The sequence below is a fragment of the Formica exsecta genome, unplaced genomic scaffold (genome assembly GCF_003651465.1).
Source record: "Formica exsecta isolate Colony F162 unplaced genomic scaffold, ASM365146v1 scaffold149, whole genome shotgun sequence".
Taxonomy (NCBI): Eukaryota; Metazoa; Arthropoda; class Insecta; order Hymenoptera; family Formicidae; genus Formica; species Formica exsecta.
Window position 1 is genome coordinate 1,228,669 of NW_021848818.1, and position 26,350 is coordinate 1,255,018.

The 26,350-nt window shown below is 40.4% G+C and overlaps 2 protein-coding genes across 6 annotated transcripts in view; both read right to left on the reverse strand.

The window, feature by feature from the left end:
• LOC115246361 (neither inactivation nor afterpotential protein C) overlaps window positions 1-7,561 on the reverse strand; it is a 25,894-nt gene extending 18,333 nt beyond the window's left edge. Inside the window, exons 1-3 of one of the 5 annotated variants that reach the window (XM_029825126.1) lie at window positions 6,975-7,559; window positions 2,866-3,115; window positions 2,542-2,723 (exon numbers count right to left, since the gene is read on the reverse strand). In XM_029825126.1, the coding sequence (XP_029680986.1) occupies window positions 2,542-2,723; window positions 2,866-3,097 (414 nt within the window). In that variant the 5' untranslated portion in view covers window positions 3,098-3,115; window positions 6,975-7,559. Of the gene's footprint in view, window positions 1-2,541; window positions 2,724-2,865; window positions 3,164-6,970 lie in introns of all 5 variants that reach the window. The other 4 variants (XM_029825127.1, XM_029825128.1, XM_029825125.1 and 1 more) reach the window with 4 other exon arrangements.
• A 1,016-nt stretch (window positions 7,562-8,577) lies between these two features.
• On the reverse strand, window positions 8,578-25,654 carry LOC115246363 (protein Wnt-10a). Its single transcript, XM_029825134.1, has 4 exons — window positions 25,429-25,654; window positions 17,901-18,151; window positions 12,928-13,211; window positions 8,578-11,185 (listed from the first exon to the last, which is right to left on the reverse strand). The coding sequence occupies exons 1-4, from the start codon at window positions 25,533-25,535 to the stop codon at window positions 10,661-10,663; spliced, it is 1,167 nt and encodes a 388-aa protein (XP_029680994.1). The 5' UTR covers window positions 25,536-25,654; the 3' UTR covers window positions 8,578-10,660.
• Between the last annotated feature and the right edge of the window lie 696 nt (window positions 25,655-26,350).

The window sequence follows — 26,350 nt, forward strand, 5'->3', positions numbered from 1 at the left end:
CAAATTATAAATTAACAAATATCGAATTAGGATATTTTATGATATACGATTTTCTTTCATACTTTTGAATTTAATAAATAAAAATGCCTAGAAATATATACTGATTAAAGAATCATAGATTTAGATTTTTGTTTAAAAAATTACGAAATTATATAAACATAGCTTTCTATAAACATAGAATAGTCATTTGCATATATGTATTTTTATTTTCTTTCCAAATATTACGCTTCAAACTCGCGCGAACATTCGCCTATATATGACGTATTTGGATAATCGTTTAGGAATCAGCACTTCGATGTCGTGACTGCACAGGAAAAAAAAACTATAAAATTTCACTTGAGATGCTACAAATGCTTCGAAGCATATAATTGACACGAACATTTTTTATTAACTCTTGATTCAGGTGTCTTAAATATAGTTCTCTTTTGCCAGGGTTAATCGTGAACAGCTCATGACGCGGCGAGAAATCTTTTTTACGGATGTTGCACGCGATGCAACGGATTCAATGCACTCGTGCCGTGTATAGGTGAGCTTTTCGTCGTGGCCCCTCGACTGCCACGATCCTACTCATATCACAAGGGAGGTGGGGGGCCCTACCGGAGCCTCACATACGCGCCCGTAAAACTCGCCCGATATGAAATACCACCGGTAATAAATCCTTGCTACATTGGCTGCGTTTCGATATTCACCGACAGTACTGAAAATCTATAGTTTACGTCACATACATTATAGATTTTGAGTATTGGCAGTGAATATCGAAACGCAGCCATTGTCGTTGCGTATTACTCTCTCCCTCTCTCTCTCTCCCTCTCTTTTATCTTTCCTACTCGAAATCGCGGTACTCGTTTCTGCCTAAGAGCCAACTTAAAGCCGATTGACTTACAGAACTACTATTTGGTCCATGACGCGAGATGCTTTCTGCCGTGTTTCCCTTTTACCTCCGCGGCATCGGTCGCCGCGGTCCGTTGCGCCTTTATTGCGTGTAATCTCCGGCAACGAGCAATCAGCGGTCTTAACGTAGCGACCGGCGACTCATTACGTTTCTTCGTTGCGGATACTTAGCCCGTCTCTGAGCTTCGCACGCGAGTTCAAAGTGGATCGCGGGATCCAGACGGATTTCTTGTCGTTTTTTGACGCATTCACGCGTTGCTTTTGAATCTATACGAGACGCGAGAGAGGGAGAATATAGTCAAAAACGTGATATAAAAACTTGAAAATCTCTTATAACGGACGTGTTAAATAACGTGTCAAATATATATGTGGTAATAGTAGATTAATTGAAATTGATTAAATATTTATAGATCGATTAAGTACATGTTTCAAGATATGCTCTTGCGGATAAATATGCGTTGTTTAATTTGTGAATTAAATTATTCGCACATATTTTTCAAACGAAGAAACCAGCAATGAATATACTTATCAATCTAGATTATAATAATGGAGAAATTAGATTGAAGAATGATATATTCTTTTATAATATTTACTTAATTTTTTTATCATTGTTTTTTTAGAACAATATAATTTCCAAACTTAATGTAGGAGGTATATCATATCTCACTGTATAAAGTTATATAAATTTTATAGAAAGTTTATGAAATTCAATGTGCGGCTTCCTTCAAGAAACGTTCTGTGCATCGAACGATAAAGGTGTGGCCGAAAAGGCGCTGATTCTGAAGATAACTCGGCCGATCTTCGAGCGCACGTATTACGTCAACTATCGTCGCTTTACCCGAGATAAATAATAATATTTCGAGCGCACACATACACACACGCCGCGGAGGTCCGTCCGTAAATTAGGCCCGCGACGTGCCGGGCCTCACCTGCGTACACGAACGAGTTTAATGATTGTTTAATGGGAGCGCGCGTGTCGTAAATTATCCATGTATTCGACGCTCAAATGCTTGAAATTGCCTCCGGGGATCCTGAGCACGGGTATACACGGCAACCCTCACTTCTGGCCTCGCTTTCTCCCCTTCTCCTCCTCCCATGTCTCCTTCATGCCGCCTTCATCTTTCGTTCTGCATCTCTGTTTTTTTTCTCTCTCTTTCTTTCTCCCTCCCCCCTCTCTCTTTTTTTCTCACTCTTATTGGAGAATTACGATGTTAAAAGAAACGCATTACGGATATATCGCGCGGTGTCGATAGGAACTTTGCTGCGATTTCGACCTTCGATGTAATAATAATGATTGCAACGATAATAATACGTCTTCGGACCAATTGAGCTGTGATCTACAGATCATTTGTAGTGCTAACAATAAGCCGTTTTTTTTTTTATAATGTCGTCAAATATATATAGATTTTTTATGGAGAAATAGATAATTTGTTAGATTAAAATGATCAATGTTTAAGAGACTTAAAGAAAACCGGATAAAAATACTATATATATTGATTCTACTTGTACATCAACAATCTTTACGAGATTTAGTATAGCAAATGTGAGATATGTGAATAATAGATTTAAAACAGACAAACGAATTACAGAAATGTAAACTTATCAAATTTGAGATAATTAGTTATTTTAATTTTGCAATTTAACGCTTACCTCCATGATGAACCATATCTCATCGTACTCGGTTTTCTTCGCGGATCGTCTGCGATATATTCCGTAGAAATCGGGGAGATTTGGATGACCGGAGAAATCGCGAAGAATACGATACTCCTCCACAATCAGAGATTGCGTTTCCGGCGTGAGTTTTTGAATCTTAATGGCGACCTTTTTATTTCCTGAAACACAATCGATATGTATTGCGTTTATTCCTGTGCACAATTATTTTTTGCTACTGCAGATTATAATTTTCCTATGCTTTTATATATTTGCATCTTGACATTTATACTGACGATATATGTATATTTTTTTATTACGTACCAGCTTGTTGATCAATTCCCTCGTACACGTCGCCGCATATGCCGACACCGATACGATCCTTCAGCGCGTATCTTTTTCCCGGATCCTGAATGCTATCCAATCGTTTAAGAGTCCCAGGCCCTGTGTCGGAGTCTGGGTTCCTACTCCGATTTTCCATTTCCATCCGTTTATCTCGATCGTTATCGTACCGATCGTTACTTGCTCTCCGTTTTCCGTAACCAAAATCGTTCATCTTGCCGATAGACAGCGTCTGAAATGTGCAGAGTTTGAAGCCGAAATGATCTTATGTATAGATCCTCTGAAAAAATAAACGAAATATTATTAATATGAAAATATAATTATAAATATGTATATTGTAATTTACTTTATATAATCCGAAATATTTTAGCCATTTAATACCATTATACAGCACATTTATGGATGTTTTTTCTTTTTCAGAAACTTATGAACGTGTGAACATCAAGAAAAATATTCAACGCCCTTTTCGCATCGTCGAAAAAATTATTATCAACGCCTCTTTCTCGTGATCGAGCCGCGGAATTGAAGAGATGACTCTCGGGACGTTCCTGGAATATTTTAAGAGGCGTCAGGATCTGTCGGCCGGTCGAATGTTTTAGCAGTGTGTCTCGGTGAGTGCTAATTATATTCTCTCTCCCCGTGAACGAGTGGTAATCGTTAATTAGTGGCTTGCTTCCTGAAAGCTTCGGCAGGCGTTGTCGAAGAAGGATGCAGCGAGAAAAGGATCGAGAAGGCGTTGTTGGCTACGAACCTGACTCGCATCCCTGCCTATTTATCGGTCGTACGTTTAATCGAATTATATTAAGCCTTTGTGTGCCGCGATTTAATCGAATTCCTTCTTCTCAAACAATTAAGACGCATCTGTCGAAATGTCTTATATGCTAAAATCGTCTATGCGCATGACACAGGAAATAATTGAAATTTCCAATAATAGCGCTAAACTTTTTTTCGCGTTAATAAATATTTGCAGTTAGTTGGACTAAAATATTATATATCTTTGGAGTAGCGTAACATATATTTTATTTATCACGAAGTGTGCGTGTAAATTTTATTTTATACGACATACCAACATAAGTATTCGTTTTCTGGCCTTTTCGTAAATTATCGTTAATGTTTATTCTAAAAAAAATTGCTGATTTTATTTACTATTTATATACATAGGCATCAGAATAGGGTTTACATCGAATATTAAAACTTGTAGGTCTCGTAGGTGTTTTAAGATATTTCATTATTGCTTTAGCCAATTTTATTATTTGCGATGGCGAATTAACACCTTCGAATACCTGCGAAAAAATTAATCTGCCGTTTTCTCGTCACGCATCTCCGCCAACTGGTATAATCCCTATGCAGATCAGCGGGGAAACTGGCCGATACGTAGGGTGAGAACAGAGAGAAATCGCACGTCGTTAGCCAATTCATTTATTCCTGGTCGGCGCCCGTCCAGCATAATCTGTCGATTTGTCGGCGCGGCGTGTCCCGTGTAATGCCGCTTCTTGCCGCTTGTAATCGAGTCCGAGAGAAGGAGAGCGACTCGAGCGAGAGGACGGCGCGTCACTGACTATATGTGAACGGTCGTAAGAAAAGCAACTCGATCCGGAGGACGTTCACAGTTCCATCTTTCAACTCCTTTCCCTGCTTCTGTTGTTAAATCTCGGCGCCCTCCGAGATCTTCCTACCTTTGTCTCTTCCCTTTGCACCCTCGCTCTTCGTCGCCTTTCCCCTCGCTTTGTACCAGTGTCGGTTTATTAATACGGTAGGCGCTAAATTATTGATGCTTGACTGCACACGTCGCGAGACAACGAAGAAGGAGAGGAGGTAGACGAGAACGGATCCAGTGATTTCGAAAAAAAGCTTTCCGCGTCACTCGATCCGTCATTCGGTCTTTCCGCGGCTCCTTCTCGCCCTCTTCTCTTCGATCTCTTCTGCGTATTAAACGTCTGAGGTGGACTCGAGCATCTCTTTAAAAGGAAGGAAGATCTGCAGGACGACGAAATGCGCGTTTGTGAGAAAGTTTCGCGAGATGTTTACGAGGAACCATCGTGAAGAATCTGTTAATAGGGGCGAGTCTGAACTTCTCAGGCTTCACTTCTTTCTGAGAAATTGACCACCTTGCTCCTCACTTACGTTGCTTCATGTTGAACCGATTAGCAAGAGCGTACGCGCGAGCTTGAATAATCGCGATTCTTCTTAAGAATAATTATTATTGTTGAATAGATAAATATATTGTTTTAATGTGCCTCCCTTGTTTTTATTATTGCTATTTAAAAAAAATTACTATAGCGCTGCTTGTAATGTTTTCAAAAATAATATAATCATAAAATAATATGATTGATAAAATAGTTATTATAAATTTCAATGTAGCTTTTTGAGAGCATTGCTAAAATTAAATTTAATTGCACAATATATAGTTGAGTATAATAGCAAGATGTAATTGCTGCAAGACAATCGCTGTTCTAATTCCAATTTCTAACTGTATTTCTCATGCGATTAATTGTTGCCGTTAAAATAGAGATTAATAGGTCTTCCGACATTCATTTCCGCGAAATGGCAGAGGAGGGAAGACGCGTTTGCTTCTCGAAAAAGCAACTGTGGGAAAGTCGATATCCATTTGGTCTTGGAGAACTGTCGTCTGCCACGACGGAATGTTAGCACCGCGAATCTCTGAGAAGAAACGACAACGGTAGTAGTGGAGCGAAAAAAAAGAGGAGTGAGAGGGAGGGAGAGAGACCGAAAACGAGTGTGGTTCGAATCTGACCGGACCCGGGACGGGACCAGTTGAAAAGGGTTCGACACTCCTCCCGCCGGAAAAAGTACTACGGTGAACCACTGACAAGTGGTTTGCTCGCGTCTCTTCCGTGCCTGTGTAAGAACCGTACACTTGCATAACGTCGTTAATCATTTATGCCTTGCTTTCCTCTTGCGATCAATCAACTATCATCACGATTAGAATGTCTAGAGAGCTTTCGTTTACAGTTTCTATAAGATTGAATCTTGGATATGATAAATGTTTAAAGTTTCTGATTGTGAAAAATATGCGAGCATTTGAAGCGCCGAGAACGGTATAGACTTAATAAATTATTTTTTGATTATTTCGATAATCAAGAAATCATTCAAATAATATAAAAACTTTTAAATATTGCAGTACGTAAAATTAAGAATTAGTTATTTGACTTTTTTTATTATTTTTCAAATATTCTCCTCTCTGCTTCTTGTTTTTCCAAATTTTTTCTTATAGTTTGGATCTGTATCACTCTCTCTCTCGGTGCAAGTACTTGCAAGGAAGGAATCGTCGCACATGGGTCGAGTCTTTCCGCATACTGGTTTGAACTACTCGTAAAAGCGCGCATCTATCTATCTCGAAGGCGGGACGCCTTACGCGGTCCTTTCTTGCTTCGTGCCTTGTCCCTTTTACAGATGTTCAGCGATCGATGCTTTCGGCAGATAAAGCTCGTCACAGCCTTCCGTTTGTAGATTCCGAGGTACTCGAGGTGTCGCAGCTCTCGCGTTCTCGTCACGAAAAATCGCACCGATCGTATGTTATCTCCGACAGCGGGTTAATTGATACCAGGAATCTGATCTCGGTCTTCTCTTCGTCGAAACTCATGAAATATTTAACTTCTCGGTATATTTTCTTGGACTCGTTCTTGACCATTCTATTTCCAGCCTTTCCTCGGTTTTCTCTCCCTTATTCCATTTCGCTCTTCACTGATATAAATGCTAATACGGGCATAATTACCATAAATAACTTAAGTGACTATTATATTTAATCAACACTATATAGTTTTTTTCTTGTGCTACTCGAGTAAAAGGAAAAAAAAAAGATTATGTGCGTTACATGTTATAACTAGTCCGGTTAAGCTCGATCTCTCTCGACACACTTCGTTTACATCCGTATTAATATTACACTTCTGGCATATGTTATTATTGAGGCAGTATGTACATTTGCCATTCTTCGATTTTATTATTTCTCGTGTTATGTGGAACTTTTTTTTTTCTCGCGCGTTTCTCACATTCGCGATATAGTAAACGTAACGACGACGACAGGAGGACTTCGCGCGCGCGAAAAGCGCGCGAAAATTGTACTTACTTACATAAGGAACGCCGCTCTCTCAAGTAGTCCCGTGCACAACGGAATTCACCTCTAATTAAAACACGTTTGGCAAGTCGTCATGCCTCACGGCGTTCACCCTTGCCAGCGCGGCCTTAACTAAGTGTACTACGACGCATTTGTGTAGGGTGGCCGGCGATCTACGTGGCGAGGGATGCAAGCGCGATGCTTGGCTTCCATGATCCAATAATGCCGACTTAATTAGCTAACTGTCTAACTCCGAGCAAGCCTATTAGCTCATCGATTTCACTCGGCAGACTGCCGTTTGTCCCGTTACCCTCGGAAAGATATTCTCCTTTATTCATCGTTAATAGAATCGCGTTTTAAGTTCAATCAATTCACCGCGCCACGTGGATTGATCCCTCTCCTGACTCTCATTCGGACTCTTTTCAAATTGCTTATCCGGATCGAGATTCTCTTAATAAATTCGCTGCCAGCAATGACGCTTTTCAGCGCTTTCTCTTACCGATAGACGTCTCAATCTTATTCACAAAATGCTCGCGCATGTGAAAGGAAAGAGTTACTTATAACTTTTGTGGAACTTTACTTTTCAGCCTAATACTTCATTGTTTTATATCATTGTCGTCATTAAAACAATACTTTATTTTTAAATTAATTTTATTTGTTAGTAATAAAAAAATATAATAACAGTAAAACATATAATAAGTAAAATATTAATTATTCAGTATAATTATTAAATAAAATATATATTAATTTTTATTATTATATAAATCTATTGTTGCACCATAAAACAACTTTTGCATTATTTTTTTATTGATAGTTACATATATATTACCACGTATATATATTAATACCTTGATTTCTTTTATCATATTACTAATAAAAAAGAGATGATAAAATATACTTAATCATAATTTTATAAAATAAAACATTTGGGTATTCTCTCTCCTGGCTAAGAAACATTTAAAACTTGGCATTTAAAAAAAATTAAATTACATCTGCCATGCGTTAATTTTGGTGAGACAGCATTTTCTTGCGCCTACTTTTACATAGCGAAAATGTAAAATCATTATATCCGGTATCCACAATAAAGTAAACGAAAAGAGTAAATAAATAAAACAAGTGAATAAAAAAAAGTGAAAAAAACGATGGCGCACGCTTGCTTCTAGTCTCGTTTTTTAGATCGAAAGAGATCTCCCGGGAGGCGGCGCGCGCGCGATAAATTAATGCGCTTTATCGCGGCTTCTTCAGGGTTGTCCCGGCCGCTGTCGTCGTCAAAGGAAGCCGCGTTCGCCGTTCACGGGATCGTACAGTTAATGCGGATGCGCTCCTTCTTGTGTCTCGCAAGTGCTTCCTTTCGGATTTCGTCCTCTTATATTGCGACCGCGTATCCTGCCTACTTTGTTGCGCGTTTCTCCGCATCATCAACTTAACAGTTTGTTACGCGCGAATATTCTCGGGAGCTCATAAAAAAGTAATTAGCTCTCTTTCGCTTGTGAGGTTAAAAATAATCTTCTGCAGTTTGTGATAATCCTTGTACGTTGCTTGTGTTGCAACGGGACCACGAGCTCGCATCGTAAAAATTATTCTGATGCAGTGTATCGGGTTGACTGGAAGAAGCTCTATAACGAGCTTTTTTAATAACGAGTTTTTTTATAAATAAATTAAAATATAAAAAGCATGTGGTAAAAAGAGAGAGAAATTGAAATTAAATTGGGTAATTAAATATATTATTATATATAACAATATATAAAAGATTAAAACTACGCGTATATATAAATTATAATTATATTGCGGATACACACTGTGCGTGGAAATTTGATTACTATGGGGTTCTGGGACCATTGTCAACTAGCTTGATGCTTATGAGCTATATCCCTGTGCCGATCACGTACGAGTCGCGCGAATCGCGGAACTTATCTCTGACTATCTTGCTCACATCTTGCTGTTCATCGTCTCATACAAAATCAATAAGCTCTTTCTCTCTCTTTATTCACTGGCCTTCGGTTACCATCTTTCTTTTTTTATTTAGGCCCTTTACACCGATCCACTGTTTCTTCGCCTCTCTCGCGCTTTTTTCGCGATTGTCAGAGCAAAAGACGAATTGTATGATAAAGCTTGTACCGGTCACACTTCGAATTATTGGCGGCTCGTATTAAAGAACGATAATCATACGGTATCGATATCATATGGTAATAATTATATATTGATACATGTAATTTGTTATGATGGTATAGAATATTATGAAGGTAATTTCTCAATATTTTTTCATTTACACACTTACCTAATTCGAAAAATCGAAATTTATGTTTTTACATGAAACATAAGCCTGGCATTTATTAATTGATATCATGTGTAATATTATCGGTAGCAGTAGTAACACAAATGTATTGCCAGACAGAAGTCACGCGTACGCGCGCGCGAGTAAAATGATAAGACAATTAGCCTTGGTTGCTAGAAACTTCGCGGCTTAGTTCAAATGCGCTTTTTTTTCGCTAAACGTAGGATTAGCATAAATCTTTCCAAGGTTTTAACGCGTAGTAATTTATAACGATGATCGCTAAAAAAAAGTCGCTCGCATACTTCTCCGATTCGAGTGAGGCATTAAAAATGAAATTCTGAAAATATCTCTAAATATAAAAAGTTAATAAAAAATTAATCGAATTAATACTTACATTATAATACTTACAAAATACTTGACAATGAGTACGATGGGAGATATAATTTGAAGGAACTCTTTTTATTGTACGCGCGCATTGTTATGTTGTATACAATCATGTTCATCGAATACGCGTCTCGTCTAATAATACTGTGCTGGAGGTGTTACAGTTCACGTAGAAGTTAAAATTAAATATCAATTAAATAGAGCGTCATTATATAAATAAATTATAAGTTTGCTTAATCTACGAATTATTTTATATTATTCGCGCCACATTACGGAGTATATATATTACTTGCGCAAATTCTTTTCTAATGCGATTAGATCTCTGCGATTGATTCACGTTTCTCCGAGATACTTAGTACAATTCGCAGACGATCGGTATATTAAGGTATAAGGTATAATTTCCGTAATGGGCGTTAAGTAGAGTACGATTTCTGTCAGTCAGTTTTTTGTTACATTAAAAAACACTTATGCGAAATTTGAGTTTAAATTCTTCGATAACATGCAAAATCTGCGTCATTATATTTTCGCAATGAGAATTAAGACGATATCTCAAAAATGCGATTAACATGCTGGTCTGTAATAAAGACTGCGTAATTTTAAATGATGACGAATGAAGTAGAAGATCGAATTACTATTTCATTCAAACATTTCCCGTCTCCTATAGAAATCCGATTTAATTTTACTAATAAAGATTATTATCTTTCTAATAGGTTCGCAGAGATTTAAAGGTAGCAGGGGGAGATCTGCTCTTACATTGTGATTGTCCAGGAGAAATTTGTGCCTGGTAATCCCGATTTCAATAAGAACTATATTATTAATCCTCTCGACTTACGTCCTTTGATTGATTCTTGCGAACGAATAATATCGCTGCGCGCGTCTCCTTCGGACGATGAATACCCGGAATTAATTTCTTCTCTTATCGTTCGAACCGTGCGAGACGTATTATCATTGTATATTTTATCGATTGTCGACACGAAAAACGAAAAGAAAAAGAAAAATCCGTATCAGTCTTTGACTTTCGCCTTCCGTTTCCCCCTTACGTCTTATTTGCAAACCGTGATCCATTCCTCCACCGTGCAATTCTGACATTGCACGAAGCAGCACCAGTGAAATTTGCACTTGCATCGCTCCGTTCGACGCTGTCGTACCACGTTGTAGCCCCTGCCGCAGCACAAACTGGCGCATCCGTCACCGCCGGTGCTGGTCTTGTTGCACCTGCGACCGGCGGTGCCGGCGATATCGGCCGTCGGGTCCCGTTCGCAAAAATTGGGCGATTTCTGATAGTAGAAGAGCTGCTTAGCAAGATCCCGGGGTTTCCTCCTGCGGCCGTCGCGATGCTTCCTCTGCCTCTGTCGATCGGGTCGCCTCCGACGCGATCCTCGAATTCTGACCGACGGCGTCACGCTGCCCAGATTGCTCTGCGCCACCAGCACGGCGCTCCGGAAACGTTCCTTCAGGGTCTTGCCGACCATCCGGAAGTCCGGTGTGACCCTCCAGCAGGTCTTCAGCTCGCACGAGCCGGACATGCCGTGGCACTTGCAGCGTACCTGCATGTTGCTCGCTACTGCCTGCAATATTTGTTTGTTAGGCGATTTTAAATCGGAATTAAATAATTTGTGATCGATATTTTATTTAACGCCGAATGCAAATAAAATAAATATAACAAGATATTAATTGAACTCATATAAGGTCTACGAAAATACACGCTGAAAAATATAATGGCTTTAAGAAGGGACTTATCCCTCTCTTTGCGAATTTTTGCATCTTTGATTGCTCATTGTATTGGAATTTCATATTTCTATTAAATAAAATTCAAATCAACTCAAAATTGATTCAAGGGTCGATAGATATATAAAATAAGGCGCGATCAAAAATGCCTTAAATGCATTGACGATCCTGTGAGCGACAAAGTTGCGCAAAAAAACCGCCGCTTCCACGTCCATTGACTTTGTACAAAACGGTCTATCGTCTTTTTCATTTACATCTGCCGCCCGATCTCGAGTCTCTTTTTCGTTCGTGGCCTTCGATCCGGCAGAATCGAATCCTTCCCTCGGATTGCGATATCCGCGATGCCGCCGTTACGTCGGACGTCGTCTGAAAAACGCCGGTTCTAACACGCTGTACAAACAGGTACGAGTCGCACGGATGCGCAGGGTGGTCAAGAGGGCGAGGGAAGGGAGGAAGGGGGGAAAGGGGAGGGCTTAGTTTCTTTTAAACAAAGAGGTGTCGCGTACAAAACAGTTAATGAGTCTACGGCTGGGTGGTCCAGCCCGAGGCTTCGTCTTAATAACGTCGAGGCGAGAGAGCGAGCGTGGAGAGGTCCATGGAGGAGAGGAGGAGCCTTCTCTCTCCTCTCTGTTGTTCTCTCTTACTTTCCTTTTTTCTCTCTCTCTTTCTCTTCTTCCATATATCTTTCTTCGTTTCTCTTTTTCTCTCCCTCTCTCTCTAGCTCTCACGCTTTTTTTCGCTCTTTTATCACAGCGATAGGAGGGAAGGAAGATGACCGCGCACATCGCTAAAAAGTAAAAGCCGGCGAAAAGGTAGAAGGGAGAATGAGGAGAGGAGGATCGCGCGCAGGATAACTCGAAGCTCTCTCACGGATCCACGCAGGACGGCGTGCGAGCTACATTATTCGCAGACGGACGTGGCACGCGATTGCGAATTCGCTTCCTCTTCGCCGACCGTTTAACGGTACATTTCTTGCGCGCGTGTCTTTAAGATTTAAGATGGCGAATATTATATTTATCATGGGAAACCGTGCGTATATGGCGAATGTTGCTATAAAAGATGATAGTTTTTTTATAACAATCTATATTAAAAAAATGCAGTTTGGCTCTTTTTGTCGATAGGATCGTTTAATGTTTGCGTGTATATAACTCACAATATAAATTAGTATATAAAACGGAGTATAGCTAGAAGAAATTTTACGCGAAAGATATGAGTACAAGGTTGAAGCGAGCGAGATACTGAATAGCTTAATTAGCATTTTTTTAAATTTAATTGCACAAGCTCTTTGTTAAAACACATCACGAAAATTTATATTAAATTTTGAAAAATTAATTACTTATCTATTACAAATTCAAAGATTATGTTAGAAAAGATTAATACATTATAATTCCTATTACTAAAAATAAAATATATCTCTCAAATAAATTTTTTAGAATACACAACTTCACGATATAAGATGATGAAATTTATACGGAAAATATAAACACAATACAGTAATATTCCTTCCTTTTCTACCTCTTCGTTAATGAATACACTCACATCCGGAATTTAACGACGTCAGAATTACGAGAGTAGCACTTACCAAACGACCGGCTTGATTATTGTGTAGATTCACCGTAGACTGTATGTCGCCGGCTTTCTCCCGCGTGTCTAGGAACTGTCTCGAGAACTCCATGCCGTAGTCGAGATTGTGAGAGCAGCCACCCCACTTCCATTGAACGCCTCTGGCATTCGCCGGCGTTTTACCCTTGTAGCTCGAAGGATCGCAGCCGCAGGAAAGTAGGCGACCCATGCTACAGGCACGAGCCACGCTATGGGCTACGCCAGCGGCCGAGATCGCGTACGCAAACGCCGTCTCCCTGTAACCTATAACAGATCGATAATCGATTCTCCATTCACCTTTCATTCGTGTCTCGACGATGGTGTCAAAAAGCGAATCAATCCTCTTTCATAATTCATCTATTGTAATGAATTGACATACAGAATGCCATGTTTTTTTTCGTGCGTTTTGCTATTTTTTTTTAGATAAAAATATTGAGGCACCGATATAACTTTCCAAGTATAAACGATTGCAAATTTAGAAATGTTCACAGATTAAATTTGATGACAAATAAATAATACAAGCTTATTTAATGTATCGTACATTACGCGCTGCGTCGATCTTTCAATACGAATGGTGGAGCAGATGCGCCGACAGGTAGTTCGAGATGCGACGCATTCGAGAAAGACACCCGTAGTTGTCTCCGTTAGCAAATTGGTATCCGTCGTCGGCGACACCGACGGACACGACGCGGATAATATACGCAAGACTCGCGCTCTATCGCATTCGCTCCTCTCTCCTCACGCGGGTAAAGACAGAGATCATGAAACAGCGGGACACCGGAGGAGCTTCCGTAGAAGGAACTTCGGTAGCGAGTTCGGGATGCGACGGGCCGACAGACAGACAGCCATCAGGCGCAGTTCAGAGGTAGATTATTCAGCCGTCCGTCAAAACAAAGCGCGGCCATCAGCGGCGGCGGCCGGCGGGTACATCCACATGTCCGCATGTATAATATAAACGATCTCGCGACGGGGTGCCCGAGAAGCGGATACGATGCCAAACTCTGTCCCTGCGCGAGTCCGTCCGCGAACAAATCGCGATTTCTCGCCCGATTCTACGGAAATCGCGAACGATCGATATATAGTATTGAAACGGTTCTCTCCTTTCCTCGATCTTTTCCGCGTCGAAAGATATGATCGGTATTTATTCGAGAATAATAGCATTTACGAAAATTTATGAAATTTAAAAAATTGAGAATTATGATATTAAAAAAACTGTATGTGAATAAAAATTATACATAATTTTTAATCCTCGAAATGAAATTTCTAGCTTTGTAGATATTGATATTTCTCTCGATCATAATGAGTTTATTGGACGATTATAATACACGTCGGATCCCATAGTAACGATTAATATTTGAAATGAAACGTTGTCCCTTTTATTGTCGACGCACGATATAGACGACGAATATCAATGACAATGAGAAATCTTTTTGGGATCGCTGTCAACTCCGCTACTAGATCACCCGACAGAATGGACCTGTTTAATCGCTCAGCGTAGAAGGTAATCGGACAGCTGGCAGCTGATTACGTCGCTCTTCGAAACGAAATACGACGACGTTGAAGAGACTTCACTGTGAATCCTGCGATCTTCAGAATATTTTTTCTGAGATTCCCCGGACCGATAGAAATGTCAGGGGATGAGAACTCCAGGGTGGACCCACCAATTTTCGGCGCGTACCATCGAAGTCGATATCGCGATTCGATACCAAGGACGCTAAAGTGCGCGCCGAGAAACGCGCATTGCACGTTGGAATGAGACAAGGGAGGTCCTTTATATGGTTACACGGTGGGAGGGGTGGTTGAGAGTTTTCGCTATATACGCGCGCGGCTATTGGCAGCAATGGCTGTTTTATAATGCAGATAGCTACCGTGCCGCGAGACCGTCGCTGTTTCCCGACAGCGAAAAGGACGGAGGGAGCGCATAATAAATCCTCCGCGGAGAGCTGTATGTCTCTCCTCTCAGGGACAGCGGAGAATCCAAGGTGGAAGGCGGGGAGGAATCCCGTGGAACGCGCAGCGATCTCTGTTCCTTCGCTTCTCCGTCGTAGAAGTCTTGACGTAGCGACGTAGTGACGGATGGTGGCGCAGGCCCTGCGCTACTCTCGCGTGTCAGGCCCGAATCGCTATTTAGATAACTCAATAGATAGCGCCCGGGAGGTCCCAGCAAGAATACGACGAGTGTCCTTCGGGAACGGATAGTCAGGAGACACAAATCAAACGGGTTCAACGAATCCGTTCGATTAACGACAAGCGTTTCCTTTATACTTCTCTTTTATCTCCACATTACTTTCAAATTGTTGCTAGCATATATATAATTTAATTTAAAAAATAAAATATGTGCAAAAAATACTTTAGAATTGTAGATATATTAGATATTTAAATATCTTTTATGAAATTTAGTTATCGATTTATGTTTATTAAGTATAGGAGAGAATACATAATTGAGAACACTTGCATATATTGTTACTACTATTTGTTGATATCTTGTTATGATAGATAGATTAACATAAAAGATTTTTTAACAGTGTCAAAACTTCTATTGTAGAAAAAGTTGATTCGTATAGCTATTTAAACAATTTAATAGATAGTGCACGCTCAAGAGATGCGTGCATGAATGTGTCCTTCATAATTCTAAAATAAAAATGTGTGAATGGCAGATTGTTATAATGAGTTTACTCGATTAATGGGATTATCTTTGTTCGATTTGAATGAAAGTACCTATTACTTGCGTGGATGTTCGGCCATTCTTTAATTAATGGACAGGAGATACATGCAATCTCTGTTTATATATATATATTCATTATTCAGGCTATAACATTTTCATCTTCGTATCTTAACGACGTTTCTTAACGAGTTTTACATACATCACGTTTCATTTTTATGGAATCCTTCGTTGTTAGAATCCGCTGCTCGAAGGGTCAAAGAGTGAGAGTTAGTGGTTGTTAGAAATAGAAGAAAGAGCTTTCATTTCGACGTTTTAGACGTTTTCATATTTATAACTATAAATCCTGTCATCGCGAAGCATCGTTGCGGCGATTCGGTGCCGGCAATGGGTCCGGTCTTCTTGTGTGGGCCTTATGGTCCGATCTCGGAACGGTCGGAGATCGGTTCCGTGTACTTTTCATAATACATTAAGTCGTTTTGCCGAAACCCGACGATAGGCGAGAAAAGCCGGGGTAAGAGGGGCCGGGGGGAAAGCAGGATCGCGTTGAGAGCAACGAGAGGGCAAGAGGACCGTGTCTGAGTGACTTAGCTACAAGCGGTTCTTGTCGAGATGCCGGACCCGGGGCCCGAATTTGACACGGTGGATTTCTCGCAGACCGTCTTCTCTCTCTCCACCTGGCCACCGATCCCTTTAAAGAAGGAGACGGTGGGCCCTGTTGGTCGATGGACGGTGCGCTTTTCTCGGAAGCTACTGCCCTCTGACTCGAGAGCCAAAATCTAATAACGACCGACCGGTTGTTGCCGATGTTACGGATAATCGGTGAATCGAACCTTTTTCGCGTGCTTGGTCCCGCACTGGGACGAATGTAAGGGGGTTTTTGTCGCGCGCGAACATCCGTGCGATTGATGTGACCATCTGGGATTCCTCCGCGGAATGGCATACTATTCGTGCGGCGACTAAATACATTGTACACATGGGGTATAAGAAAAAAATTCGTACCATTTTGTGCGATGAAAGGCAACGTATTTTTACGACGCAAAAATTTGAAAATTAATTATCAGATATATAATTCTTCTTATCTTACACTCTTCATTTCTCTATCGAAACGACAGCGTATGCAAAATGAATGGAGGAGAATAGCGAAGGCGATATTCGCAGAGCGATTTTGCGAAACGCGAGAAAAGGAATTAAACTCGTCGGAGTAAGTATCGAAGGTATCTCGTTAGAATTCCACGATCGGTCAGGACGGGTCGCTTTACATAACTCTTGAAAAAGTCGTGGAATCGACACCTCCTCCCGTCTCGCGGGCAAAAAAAGGCGTACCGATCCACGGAGGCAGATAACGAGGGGCCGGGATGCGGGCCCTCGGACGAGCTTAAGCTTTCAGGTCAGGTGCGCCCGATGTCGCGCTCTCGCGCATTCGTCCGACACGATATATGTTTCCTCTTTCGGCGCACGTACGCGCCACGACGAATTTATATGTCACACCGGAATAGGCCGACCGCCAGGGTCTTCTTATGGAATTGGGACAGGTTTTCGGAGTTTGCCGCGGGTAGGTTACGCCGTGCGCTTTGATTTAAGAAAACGCGTCGCTTCTCCTTCCCTCCCTGGCGTCAACGCGATGTCGTAAAAGATTCCACTTTGTATTATTCAAGAAACACGTACCCGGTGATTACACGATGAGGAGTCATCCAGAACTTTCGTCCGTAGACGCGAAATATCATCGACTAAAGTTAGCTGGATCCATTTGTTTAGCATGTTTTATACGGCTCGTATATTGTGCGTTTTGAATAAATGTATGATCGTATTTTTCTGATAGTCACAAAAATATATATCTCTAACAAATAAAAATAAATATACGTTGCATTTATATATAATAGCGTAATAAAATATTTTTTGTCGTCTACGACAAATGTTGTAGATTTGAATTTTATTTAAATTTATTATTATTATGATTATTTGAATAGTTGGCTTTCTTATTTTATCAACCGGCAAGATGGATTTATTTTCGCTCATAAAGATTATCTGTTATATATAGAATGATTCTCTGAAACTATATTGTTTCGAGACAACACACGGCATAAAAACTCTCGTACTGTTTTTCACATAATTTTACCAGTCGTTTCTTTAATGGAGTCTTATAAGTTTCGTTCATTTGTACTTATAGCGCGAACCGAGACGAATTTAATGATCCAGGAAACATTAATTCGCCATTAGCGAGGCGACAGCTTATTAATCACGAGTTCAGTTTTGATCAGATAATTTCGCTCGTTATGTATTCTCAGTACCTCGTTGAAGAAGGACGCTGCTCTGTTGAATTCTGCTGCTGGGTGTGAGGGACGAGCAATTCCATCTATGCCACATAAACTGATGCTGACACTCGGATATTGCCATTTGTAACCCCTTCGTCGCGGCTACGGTAACATCGGGATTTCTGTGGCAAAGCTCGCGTTGCTCCTTCGTCAATCCCGGGATGCCGTTACAGACGACGCTGCCGCTCACCCAATCATCCACGGAATTGCTCATTAGGCTAACTGCACTGAAAAAGATAGCGAAATATTAATCAATTCATCGCTTATTTCTTCGATCGCCATAAGCGATTGCGATTAAGATAATAGACCGTGTCGTGATTAAATATGTAAAATGAGGTTCGTCTTTTTTATCAAGATTAAATGAGCTGGGAAATATATGGGCAAAATAAATGCGATCTTTTATCGCTTCTATATCTGATACAGAAATCGCACAGTGTGTACTCGAATAATGTAGTTACGTCATTTCAGACTTCTTATGTAAATGTGTAAGAATTTCTGGAAAGCAAGAAATGTCACATTGAACGCGGTATGAAAGCGTAAAAAGAGTAATGGGGCATTTACGTTTTTTAATGAGTCTCTTTACGGCTGATAAAACCGTATTATCGATGGACGCGCAATTAATTCCATCGATTTAAATTGCGAGTTTCAAATAGCGAAGCGAATGATTTTCCCACGGGAGCGGTCGCGTTCGATTTGAGTGATTTTGGCTCCGGGAAATCTAGCTGGAGGCATTCCTCGTGTTCACGATATGGCATGATCTTCTCTCAGTCGTTCACAGCTCCCTTAATGCTCTCATCCTCTACTTGTCTTTCCTTGTTCCCGGTTATCGGAGTTCCCGATCACGAACGCGTACCACTCGTGAATCAGACGTTTATTAAAGATACGCTGCTTTTCCTCGATCTTCGCGACTTTGATAATTCTTTCGATTATCAAGTACGCATGCGGACATGCAACGTGTGAAAACGTTAGTTAACCCCTTTCACGCCTTTCTCGGAAGAGAAATTGCATTGCGTGTCATAAATCACTATCTGATTTACCACGTGTGTCCGGAGGTTTTCATGAAATCTCCAATATTAATTTTAATGAGAAATTCTTTGACCGCATTGTATAATTGAATACAGTGTTGCTTCGCTATCGACAAATCTTGAGAAAATTACAGTATCTCATAAGAAATTAACGAAGAAAAAAATATGTAATAAGCTACAAGTATTTACTGCCAAGTTAGAACCCGCATCCTAGCCTTTTCATCGCCGTTATTTCTCTTCCCGGTTGCGAACGTACATATTAGTTTAGCATGTGTCGAGTGTAATTAGTGACGACGTGCGGAAGCACGGGAGCAGCCGGTCAAGCTCGCCACCTGGTTAAACTCGCGAAACTGATTATCATTGAGTTCTTCGCAGATAACGGTGCGCAAGCAATTGCACTATGGATGATTACCGGTACTGAGGTAGTATTAGGAAGCATCGATATTTTACGATTAATATTTCAGGAAGAGGAGGGGAAGTATAAACGATATTTATTGATATGCTCTGAAATAACTTATTTGATTAATTAGCGTTTTTGCTTTCGATTATGTACGAAATTGTCTTTTTGAATACAACATAATCTTGGATTGGTAACAAATAATTTTGAAAATATAACCGCACATTATTTTTAATTTCTATTTCTATTTAGATAATATGATATCTTAATAATGATGTATCCAAACTATTATTTAAATGATATTTAAATTAATAAAATATAATCGACATCTCTCTGTTTTAAATTGCGATTTCTAAATTTCGCTTGGATAGATAGAAATTCTTGCCTAATGGAAACGCTCGTACGAAAATATTGCATATCGAGATTCGGAGCCGGCTGCATCTCCGAATCTATACGATGTACGATGCATCACTAATCGCGGTCTGGGGCACCGGTTTTTACGGCCGCGCGAGGCTGCACGGCGCGCACTTTTGCGCACGCGTGCACCACGTACGGGCGTCCGCTTTCTTTCGATTTTACGAGGCCGAGGTCAAGAGGTGCGAACGCTCTCAAAGAACCGATATAAAACCATTTCTATCTTGCCGTCTGTTTCTGCTATAGCTCGCCCTGCACGAAGGGGGCACGGCAGAGGAGAAGGCTCGCGCGTTCGGTCTCCTTCCCCCTTGCGCATTCGGCCCCCTTCCCCCTTGCGCGATGCGTGTCCTGCTCCCGTCCCCCGCTTAGTGCGCGATAACGGCATCCATCTCTCGCAAGAGGAGCTCTTAAAGCGCTATCTTAAGTGACGGCTGCTGCCTAATGGCCGCGTATTACGGCGTACCGGGTGTTAATTAATTTCGAGGTGGAGAAAAGAAAGGACAGAAGCGTGCGTGCGTGCATGCGTGTGTCGAAAACGCGCGTCGCTCTATCGAAAGAAAGAGATAGGAGGGTTGCCAGTTTGTTTCGTTCGCTGCGAGACCAGCAAAATCGTCATTTCCTGTTACCGTGTGCTTTACCAAAATGCTAGGCGATCGTATTAGTAGGATTTTTTACAGCCTCTTTAATAGCCTGCCGGGTGTATTTACAGTTAGTAAATGGTAAGCTATAAAGTAGACTTGTATCTATCGAATTGTTGCGTTAACATTTTGTTTTTCCTGGGTACGGATTAAATCCTTTAATTTTTTGAAATGAAATGATATATATATATAATAAAATAACAGAATTTTAAGATTTGGAAATGTTCGTATTTTTGATCGATTATTTCTTACGAAAAGAATTGTAACGATGTGTGCATCTTTTGAGTAGCTTTTTCATAATACTAAAGCTAAAATTATCATTTTTAAATTGATTGAACAGTTATTTTTTTCTCTCTCTTTCTCTTTCTCTGTATAGCAATTTATTTCGAATGTGGCAAAAAAATTAAGTGGAATCAAAGTTAAAAATTTCCTGCAATGCATTCAGTCAGGAAAGCTAATAATTTTATGAAAATTAAATTAACGTAAGTCGTTAACATGTGAACATATGGTAAAATGTTCCTATCGACGATCGTGAAATTCGTAAGATTGGTCAGCAGCGCGAAAAGATCGCCGTGGCGTCCTTCACGATCATTAATCTGCTTGTAGCGCCTCGGAGCTGTTTATTTTTTTCTCGAAGGGACTCTCGGAGGGTCCTGCAGGATGTCACGGATGCAAGGCTCTCCGTGGGTCGCTCGGTTATCTGCGGGTACAAATTAGCGGACGAGCTTCTTCTAAAGTAAAAGCTGCGTATAGCACCCGCGTGAACGAAGAAAGAGGAGCAAGACGAAGAAGAAATCGACGACAGCGAACGAGGAGAGAAGGACGCGGGAATGGGTGATAATAAGAAAAAAAAAGGAAAAAAAGGTCCCGATGATACTACGTAGTGTGGGAAAAGAACGACGGGGGTTTTAGGGTCGCGAAGGTTATTGAGAGCTCCCATTACCAGTACACCGTTGCAGCGTTGCTATCTTTCGCGCTATTGATGATCTACCGAAAGCAGATTAATGATCTTAACTCCTCCAACAAATTACGAAAGACACCGAGTACCTGCGGAGGAAGTCGGATTGTATCAAGAGATTCTTCCTGCTACCTCTCGCGCGCGCGTTTTGGCTTCCCCTCCGCTCGTGCATGCGTCTCACTTTGCGATTAAGGTACAAGCCGAATACGTGAAGCAATTATTCCACCGTATCGCTTATAGCGACAGTGCAATCGCGATAAGAGAGTGCAAAACTTTGTTTACTAATCGCTTTATTATCGGTAGCAATTACTCTAAACTATACATGTATTCTATCAAGAGGATAATTTCTTGATCAAATATGTTTCGACAGATGTATATGTACAATTAAAAATGGATGGGAATTTTGTATAATATTTTTCAAACTTTTGTTTTTTAAAAAATTCTTCGTTATGGTTAAAAAGATCGATACCGTCCTGTGGGATTGATTAAGAGTAATGTCAAATAAATTAAAGATTGATTATTTTACAATAAATACAGCACGATATATTACTAATCAAGAATTACATTCATTCAATGTTGTACTTGGAAAATGAAATAACAAGATGATATAAGCGCGATTTCTTACGCAAACGCTTGACATTGCGCTTTTAGCGTTATAATTCCATTTCGCTTCGGACGCTCGATCTCATGGGAACCCGCTGGGCAAATCGGAGACGAGATACGCGAGCGCGTGTCCCGCATTTTTGCAATAATCCAAGGGATCGCACAAGAATCCAAGATGGCGACGACACGGGGAGAAAGAGAGATGCACGTATTTTATTTAACCCCGTTCTTCGTTCTGCTCGCGGAGATGAGAGAGGGGAACACGGCACGGAATTTCACATCTAATGGGATATACCTAGTGGAAAGGAAAGAGCGAGAGAGAGAAGAACTCGCCCTTTTTCACTATCCGACTCACGAGAATACCTGCGGTAGATATCGAGCTGCCTCGCTCTTCCCTCGATCTTTACGAGAGTAAATCGATTTCGCGGCGAGTACATTGTATGGAATGCGATAGTCCGCGAATTACGTTCTGCAGATGGTATCTAACGCGTAAGTTACGGCGACCTGTAACTTTGCGATAAAACAGGATTCTCCTCTAGTTCGTCAATTCCCAGCGATCTCTCGTACAATATTTCGCATTACTCCTATCGTTAATAAATTTTCAGGTTTTCGATTATTTCTTCTTCCTAATAATATAAATTTCTTGAAAATGATGTTATATCCAAGAGGCTGCAAACCGCGACTTATCTATTCGGTTGTTAAGTTATCGCACATTTTATAGACTCTCTTTTAGAATGACTATTTTAATTTTCCATCGTACATTTCATCTACAAACGATGTCTCTAATATTATCAACCTTATGAAGTTTCTTTCTCTTTTCAATTACATTTAATGTGTCATTTAAATCAACATAAGATCAAGTTTTAATTTTGAAAGAGAGTTTCATTAACATAATATATGCGCGTATTGCTTTATACTAATTGTTTAATTAATTAATTGTGAGACAGATAAATTTATATTTGATAAGATTCATATTCAATAATTGTGCTTACTAAGTTCGCCGTTGAAAAATCTAATAATAATGATTATATGAGTAAATAGTCATATCTTTCCGTTTTAACAATAAAAGAAATATTTTACAAAAGTTTACAGATTTTTAAATGGATTTTATCGACTCGTAAGATATTTAAAGTACACATAACTCTCGCACATTAAACTTTGTCATCACCTGTACGATTTATTTGTGACGCGTGAATCCTTATCATGTAAGAAATGTCATGTACCATAGCATATATCAGGGAAAGCTATGTGCACGTATGTGTCAAAATGTTGAAGATGCGCGTGTCGTGCGCGCACGAACCAGTTTATTGACTATTATATCATCAAAACTGTAATTCAATGCCGTCCTGCAAGTCCGGCTCGTGCACAAGTATATGTACATGAATGTGCGTGAATCTACTCACACGTGCGCCAACGCACGTCCTATTCCCGGATGCTAGGCGTAATTATTTACAAGAGGCAGCGTGGGTCTCAGAGAAGAGCCTGTCGCTATTGACGAAGAGTCGTCCGTATGTATATATTTCGAGGACTTGTGGCGAATCATTGGCGATTATCGCGTACGATACCTCGCCGGACGACGACAAATGAGAAACGTTATTATCACGAAGCGCTGCGATTATAAAATTTATTACTTGACACTTTTATACGATACCAGATTTTACGACTATAGTATCTGATTGACAGAGTTCTACAAGTTTTATTAACGCATCTTTGTTTATCGACGCGATAACTTAATGACGAGAGAGAAAGAGAGAATCTTGAGTGTTGCGTAAATGAGAAGATATTCTTTAATATTGTTTAATATAAAATATTATTTGCCAAAAAGAGAGAAAGAATGCGATGCAATTTCTTTTTGCGTTTGATTTGAAATTATCTACCGTCTTTTTATAAAAATTAAAAAATTTTTTAATTAACTATATAATTCTCTTTAAAATGTGTATTTGCATATATATATATTTATACATATGTCTCAGTAGTCTTATCTAAGCGACTAAAGCAATCTTTTTCAATTCGAATGCGCATTGTCCGAAAACCATGGTCTCACTTTTCGCAAAAAAAAAAAGAAGTCTGGTTTGGGGCAATCCTGGGCCACAAGGCGCGATTAGTATTACGATTGAAGAGCTATAATAAAGATCGCAGCGGGATCCATTCTTCGTGATACAGAACCCGGTTGGAACGGCCTATTTGCACTTCGTCATTGTGCATCTCTGTGGACCGCCGGATCGAAGAAACGCGCCCTATTGACGGATTCTTTCCGCAGAGGAAACTAAGAGAGTTGGAGTCAGGAGCACAGAAGACGCACCGGGGGAAAAAGACGAAGGAAGAAGCCGGTCGTGGCTACCGCGGTCGTAAATTTCTCTCGGCGAGATTAGACACGGCGACCGCTGCTCTCGTCGCAGCTTCTCCTCGGTTGTCCCGCGACATTGTCGTGTTCCTCGTGTACTTTCCACCGCGGGATGGACAACGTGAATTTCGTGAGCGACTTCGCGATTTGAAGCGCTTCGTCGCAGAGCGGACGAATAAAGCCGGGTGAGAGTGACGTTTTGACGTCTGCATTATGGTGCATCGCGGCGCGTCAGAGTATCGTGTGGATCGAAGTACGAGGTATAGAACGAGGCCTCCCCAGAAGAGTAATCGCGGCGACGGTGAAGTGTGAAGAGGGAAAAGGAGAGAATGAAGAGGATGAGAAAGAAGGATCGGAGAAATCGTATATCGTGTAGTCAATCACGAAGAAGAATAGATCAATCGTTTAAGCGAAAATAAATTGGCGATGTGATAGTGAACGAATATACGTACGCGAATAATGAATATGTAATAAGCTAACGTTTGCATAATCTAAGAACGATTATGCGGTCATCTTGTAAATTTGATACAAGAGAGATGCTTTGTATAACGCTATATTCCAATTTATAAAATTTAAGTGAAATTGAAAAAGATGTGCATACTTGGAATCTTGTACTTAAAGATGCATAAAAAATATATTACGTCATTACATTTTATTTTAGGATAAAATTAAGATATCAGTATTGAATTTACCGTAATAAATTTTCATGAATATGAAGAAACTATGTTCTATTTTAGATATTAATGAAGTTATAACATATCGATGATTTCTATAATAGCATGGATTTAAAATAAATTTATCATATTTTACTTTGCTAATTACAAACATAATTAAATTAGAAGCAAAGTTTCTTGGCTATTATATTATTAATTATAATAACTAATTAGTGAATTAGATTTATATTATTAATTTGTGAGCAACACAATTCTCTCTTTTTCTCTTTTCACGAGATTTAACAATGAATAAAAATAATTTACATATATGATTTTTTAAATACAGCAACGATGTGAAATCGAAAAGTATTCACACATATTACAATTTTGATTCTACAAATCGTACTTCAAAAACATTAAAAAAAAGTTAAAGATGTTTAATATGTGATTATTGGATCGTGATGATATTTACCGACGATGTTCGAAGAGAATCAGCAATAGGGCAACAGCGGGGCCGATTCTCGTGGCGATCCTGGACGGCGGTCTTTCGTATGCGCGTCCTGTACGAGACGGAGGCATCCTGTCATCGCCCCGAGGACGTTCTCCTCTTCTTTGCGCGGTTTGCCCACTTTAAAAGAATTGAGTGCGACCCTTCGTCCAGGGCTGCACACCCCTAGCACCCAAACGGAAGGACCCCTTGTTCGAGACGATGCTGAAGTTGCTCCCGTTCTTTCCCTCCCTCTCTCTTTCTTTCTCCCTTCTTTGCTCTCTCTCCCTTTCTCTCTTCGTATGCCTTTCTCTTTCTTTGCCTGTATTCTCCGGTCCCTCTCCTACTCTTTTCACTGCGGTGCCTGTGATCAGCAGCCTGGCACGCGTCGAGGACTCCACCTCGCCCCGGGCACCGGCGCTTCTCCTTTGACGTCCCGTGCGATTCGAGAACTCCCAGTTTCGCTGCTTCGAGGGTTCGTTTCGAAAACTACCCCGAGACAATAATATTCCGCGGCGATCGGGCAATTCATCGAGTGTGTATGCGTCTCGATCTCGGCTCTCGTGGCAGCTTATTGCGTCGGCACGCTTGCTCGATGACGAGGTTCGTTCTCGAGATGTAATCACCTTCCTTCTTGTGACTCGTTTGTCTGGTAATGACGCTTCGCTATCCTTTGATGCACCACTTACGTGTACGTTCTCTCATTAAGGATCTCTGTCGCGTTTATCGACGAGAGAACGACGTTTGACGGTCGAGAATTGTCGAGGCAATTTTCGCTCAATATTGTTAGATATACTTATCTTTGGAAGGGAAATACTGTCGATATTTTCTGAACGAAATGTGGAGAGCTCTAGCGTACTCCAGACTTCGTCGAGGTATACGATGAGGTCACTATCACTAAAGTCTT

Coding starts and splice junctions, on each gene's coding strand:
- LOC115246363 (XM_029825134.1), bottom strand. CDS start 25,535: ATGCCTCCGTCTCGTACAGGACGCGCATACGAAAGACCGCCGTCCAGG. Junction 18,152..25,428: donor ATTCTCTTCGAACATCGTCG/GTAAATATCATC, acceptor TATCTTTTTCAG/TGCAGTTAGCCTAATGAGCA. Junction 11,186..12,927: donor ATAATCAAGCCGGTCGTTTG/GTAAGTGCTACT, acceptor CAAATATTGCAG/GCAGTAGCGAGCAACATGCA.